The 6,000-nt window shown below is 36.2% G+C and overlaps 1 protein-coding gene across 16 annotated transcripts in view; it reads right to left on the bottom strand.

The window, feature by feature from the left end:
* Positions 1–796: 796 nt before the first annotated feature.
* LOC135224312 (spectrin beta chain-like) overlaps positions 797–6,000 on the bottom strand; it is a 168,319-nt gene continuing 163,115 nt past the window's right edge. For all 16 annotated transcript variants that reach the window (XM_064263269.1, XM_064263315.1, XM_064263278.1 and 13 more), the window contains one exon: positions 797–2,686. In XM_064263269.1, the coding sequence (XP_064119339.1) occupies positions 2,494–2,686 (193 nt within the window). In that variant the 3' untranslated portion in view covers positions 797–2,493. The remainder of the gene's footprint in view (positions 2,687–6,000) is intronic.

The raw sequence follows: 6,000 nt of genomic DNA, 5'->3' as shown, positions 1-6,000 counted from the left end.
CCCCCTCACTCAGCCACATGGAGTATTCAGTTGAATGGATGGAAGGCATGCCATCTATCTCCACCCACCATATAAGCTTCAAGAAAAAAACTTTCAGAAATTTAAACCATTTTAGTCTCTTCATCTTCACTAAAATTTGTTAGGACAACAGATGAAGTGCAAGACTTACAGGCCCCTGATGTCTTAACATCATCAAACCACTGAGACAGCAACAGGTCAAGGATCTGGGAGGTGGAACTGACTGATAACCATAATCCACATAGGTAAGATGATAATGAACTTTAACTACATTATTCATTGTAGCTCTATTAACATTGTAGCAATATTAAACATTAGAGAAAATACTCTGTAGCTTATATTAAACATTAGAGAACATACTCTCTAATGTAAAACATAGAATTAAAGGTTTTACTTGCACACACTCATGGAATGATACGATACTGAATAAGTGGATATTATTCACTTCACACTATACTTTCTATAAACAAGACAAAAGTAATAAGCAGTATAGATATAAAGATTTTGCACAAGTGTCTTTTTTTAAAAATACAATTCTAATGCATTTTTCTAAAAATCTAAAAGCAAATCCCTTCCACTACATTAAACAGTTATTTCTACACTAAAGGTTGTGAATTATACACTTCTTTACCCATAACTTGCACATATTTACTACTTCAGATAAGTTATGAACAAAAAATCATTTTGGATAAAGAAGTACAATTCCATCATTAATGCAATGTTAACCCTTATTAGTAAAAAAAAGCTACAAGGGATGTTAGTATAAATAAAATTCCTCTTATAGCTTAAACCATTTTATTTAAGTGTCACAATATATGATATACAGTGGTCACTTCTTTATCTTTAACAATTAAAATTACCTCTCTTAACTCAATTTAGACTGAAATGTTACCCTACAGCTAGGAAGCTATGAAGCATGTATCTAACATCCCTCTCATTGAAAAGTTAGTGGCAAATGACCATGAGGAGGAAGAGCCTCTTCACGAGGAAACTGCATAACACTGTTGTTAGTCACCATAGACTGCTTGTTTTCTCTGCTGGAGAATTCCTACATTCATTCAGCTACAACAGTAACATCCAAAATTTATCAAACAATTTAGACAACCACAAAAACAACATCACAGCTAACAAATAGAGTTAGCTGTGCGTAAGGTATAACAACAATTTGAAGCAACTAAATCTTGTAATTAGATGCCATGATTCCACTGAAACCCTCACAGAAGAGCATATACACACTACGTATATGACAGTGAGATTAAGGTGAGCGAATAGAAATTTACAAATGACTAGAAAAACTGCTGTTTACTAGTCTTTAGTAGTAAAGAATGGAAAAAAAAATTACAAAAATTTAACCCCAGCAGATAACCAATCAGCCTGTCATTAGAAGTTAGTTAAAGCACAAAAGTCGAGCAGCAGTGTATGCAAATCATCCTACCATGTTCATATGGACCACAGAGGCAAACTGGCCTTCTGGTAGAGGTGGCAGCTTCTCCATACAACTTGCTGATGGTTCTTCATTCCTTGCCAGTTGTGGAGTTTGCAGACTCTTGGAAATGGATTGCAATTCAAAATGACCAGACCAAATTTTGAGGAAAAATGAAAAGGTTATAAGTGCTATACATTTACCATAAAGCAGATTTGAGATGTTCCTATTTATACAGAAGAACCAAGGTACAGGCTGGCCTCCTCCCACAATACTCTGGTAATGATCTGAAGAACTATGGAGTAGTGATACATGAATATCTAATAAAAATTGAAGCACAAAGCTGTATAATAAGCAAGACTATCATTTCTGTACAAGTAAGTGCCATCTAGTCAAAACTGTGATACTACACTCAAAGATAGATAATAAAAATTAACAAATTACTCTGATAAAAGAAAATGACATTTGACATAACACTAAATATACAATTCCACACACATACCCTCCAGTAATAAGGAGGTCGCTCATCGGAAAACTCAGCCATGGCAGTGCTAGGCAGACTTTAAGATTTGGGAACTGCACCAATACATTTCATCTTTCCACCAGTTATTACACAAACTGTCAACAGTTTATACTTCTTTAGAGAAAATTAATACCATGAGTGGTACTGTCAACACAACTCTAGTCCCAGCTATGGGAAGGGAATAAAAATATTTCTTTATGAAGGGAAAATGAATGATTTGATGATGCAACTGTTCAAACCCAGCATGGAAAACATTGCATAAAATTGAAGCTGATGATGCCAAAGCAAAATATATTTCTGCTCCACTCCCAGCTACAACAAAATAGCAGCTAACAACATGGCCCAGACCAGCAATAGCATTCCAACTCCCATTAATATAATTATTTAAAATTCCATGATGGATTTGAAGCTGTGAGAAGATTTTGGACTAGAGAAGAGAATAAGGATGAAGAAAGTGAATATGGAGATACAGATCCAAATGATGATTAAAGGAAACTGATGCTGGCATATTTATAGATAAAATAGTCAATTATTTCTTCTTTAAGGTAAAGAAGCCTCGTCGCTTAGGTTCATCTTTTTTCTCAGCACCAGCAGGTAGTGTCTGAGATCGTGAAGGGCCAGCAGAGCCTTCAGAAGACACAGCTACTTGGAGGGCTCCAACCCAAATGGCTAACTCTTCTTCATCTTTGGCTTGGAACAAATATTCAGCACCACTGACAAGTCTGCAAATTATAAAAAAAAATAATAAAAAACTTACTTAAAATAAATTTATTACAAAGAACTCTATATGATCTAAAACTTATGATGAGCATCAGAAACACTCATTTACATAGAGTGCACTTCCATGGTAAGATTTCAGTACATTTTATTAAAAATTACATCTCAACCAGAAACAACTGCTCTCTGGATTGCTGCAAAGAATCATATATGGAAATGATTACAATATTTTATTTTAAGTTTTTCTTGACTGTTCCTAAAGTGAGATAATAACATTGTGATTAAGTGGGTTTATAACAGTTTGCTACTGCTTTAATGGGGTGATATTTTTCAAGGCAACTATGCCATCTTCTCCCCAAATTTTACACACATTTCTTATTAAAGAACAAAGAATATCCTCACTTTGCTGCTCTTTATATAAAGAAAATTCCTCAATTGATGTTCCCTCTGAAGGTCCAGCAGTTCATTTGTGATGAGCTTACTTTGTGCTCCTCCACATCCTCACCACACACCTCCAAGTCCGAGGAATTACTTGCCCAGACACACAATATCCTCCAAAATAGGTTTTGATACAGCATCTGGCTACAATCTCCACAAGGCAGAGTACATCACCAAAACTTTGCAAATGAGGCTTATGCAATGGAGGATGTTGAAGTGGTTTCTCCAGAATTCTTCTCTGTATCAAAAGTAACTTCACACCACCTCTGGAATAGTGCTTTGATGCACAGTTTCTTTAAATCAGAGAAGACCTACTGATCTATGGGCTGGATGAAAGGAGTCATGTTAGGAGGGCAAGATCTTCTGTTATGAAGTTGAATTCCTCCAGCAACCTGCCTCCAAGCCTGGAGGATGAGCAAGATCACTGTCCAAGCTTTACTGTTGGCCCTCCACATTACATTCAATTTACTGTTCAAAAGATAACTCCCTTTAGCCCTTTGGTTCTCTGAGTATTTGCAGAACAATGCCCTCAGTTTTAAAACCCACAGGTCAAGAGTGAGTCTGTCCTTCATTGGCTTGTGTCCTGGTATTGACTTCTCTCGAGTGATATTTATATATATACTTACATAGTATTGTAAATTCAAAACTACAATTTCTTCCATATTACCATGTAAATAGTTCAACAGAGAAGCTGATGTTGCTAAGGGAGTGAAATCTGTTACAAAAGTGGTCTTAGGCAATTGAAGAGATTGAGGAATCATTGCTAATTTGGATAAATGGAAAAGTGTTGGGAGATGAGTGTATTTGAGACCAACATATGTGAAAAGGGATGCTGAACTCTTAAAAACCATCTTGAATGAGTGCTGATACAGGTGGTACTTATATATCCAAAGCCAGCCATGAGTGGCTTGAGAAATTTAAGGGAAGTGATATACACTATGTAGTTAGACATAGGGAGACTGCCAGTTGCAACAAAAGATGATGTCAAGAAGTATGTTATAGAAATGATGGAATATGTATCAGCTGAACCTAAGGAACAAAACCTTCAGCTGATGCATATTCCATCATTTCTATAACATACTTCTTGACATCATCTTTTGTTGCAACTGGCAGTCTCTGTATGTCTAACTACATAGTGTATATCACTTCCCTTAAATTTCTCAAGCCACTCATGGCTGGCTTTGGATATATAAGTACCACCTGTATCAGCACTCATTCAAGATGGTTTTTAAGAGTTCAGCATCCCTTTTCACATATGTTGGTCTCAGATACACTCATCTCCCAACACTTTTCCATTTATCCAAATTAGCAACAATTCATCAATCTCTTCAATTGCCCAAGACCACTTTTGTAACAGATTTCACTCCTTTAGCAACAACAGCTTCTCTGTTGAACTATTTACATGGTAATATAGAAGAAATTGTAGTTTTGAATTTACAATACTGTGTAAATGCACCAGGCATTACCACAAAGGAGAGAAGAGTGGTACTTCACTATGACTTGCAAGGATTTGTATGGGGAGAATTTGAGTACTCGAGTACAGTTTCTGAAGCCTTCATTGTAACCTGGATCTAAGCTCGTTAATACTGAATGTGATGATGAAACTTATATTTGGCTTCCAGAGCCTAAAATAAACATGTCAGTTGCTTTGTACTGTACAATTAGGGTTGATTTGTCCTCTTCCTAGATTGAGATAAGTTTATAAAGTGTACGACATTTTTGTTTATGACCTTTATGCATGCAATATGACAAATTTTGAATCAATTTGTATTTTTCATAACTAAACAAACCTAAGGTCTTAACATTAGGATAAAATTTTAAATAATTGTGTACACAAGGGACTGTTGGCATCTGTGCTTGGTCATGAGTCATGTGGAGCCACCCACATACCCCTCTTTAACTCGTGACCCTGTTAGTTATTTTCTTACCGTCTTTAAGAGAGGACGTGCTTTGCATCTGTCCTTTTAAAGCCGGTTTAGTTTGTCCCCTGTTGTTTTGAATCTGTTGTGTTTGGAATTCCCAGGCACTATTGCGAACATGGAGCCTTCTCATGCTTTGAGATTTTCCAATCAAAATATGTACAAGATTAATCCCAAGATCCTTATAGTTTGGCAGACAAGTTTCAGAATAACTTTCATTTTTATTTAGTGCATTGTCATAAAACATGACTGCTTTAGTTTTTTTCTGCTGAGACTAGAAACCCTACAGTAGAGGCTTCTCTACTTTTGTGATGGCACTGTTAAAGAATTGATTTATAAAAATGAAGCTATAAAGCCCAGCACTTAGGAAAATGAAGAGGCTGGCTGCACAGCAAGCTCTTAGAAAGGAAGCAGGAAGGCAGGTACAGTTGAAGGTTAAGGTGGTTGCAGCTAGGGGCTCAAGTGTCCCTCGAGTAATGCCTACATTGTACCATGTGAGGTGAACTGATGGCACTTAGCCCTTATGGGACTGGGCACTGTTATGAATATGCTAGCGTGGAATAAGGTAAAGTCATCCATATACAAGCTACTTCTAATTCCATCCAGTAACTGATTAGTGAAATTGCAACAAGAAATGCTTTTTAGAGTGTATGCATCAGTAAGAATGTTCCCTTTTCACACCTGAAAACTGCTGTCATTTAAGAAGTTCTTCATGAATAATGGTAGGTGGGCTTGGATACCATTGTTTCATGGGGGTGTCACTTAACCATATCTTCAAGTAAAATCATAAGCCTTTTTGATGTCGAAAAATATTGCAATAGTAATTTGCTTCTCTTTAAATCCTTTTCAAAGGTATGCTTTAAGAAAAAGGCCATAACACTTTAATGCAAACAATGAAAATAACCAAGTTCTGGTTACTTTCACTGTTTACTCTGAAGATAAACCCATATTTATGGCTATTC

Source organism: Macrobrachium nipponense, chromosome 20 (genome assembly GCF_015104395.2).
Source record: "Macrobrachium nipponense isolate FS-2020 chromosome 20, ASM1510439v2, whole genome shotgun sequence".
NCBI classification, from domain to species: domain Eukaryota; kingdom Metazoa; phylum Arthropoda; class Malacostraca; order Decapoda; family Palaemonidae; genus Macrobrachium; species Macrobrachium nipponense.
The sequence above is the reverse complement of the archived record's forward strand: the minus strand, read 5'-3'. Positions and strand labels throughout refer to the sequence as shown.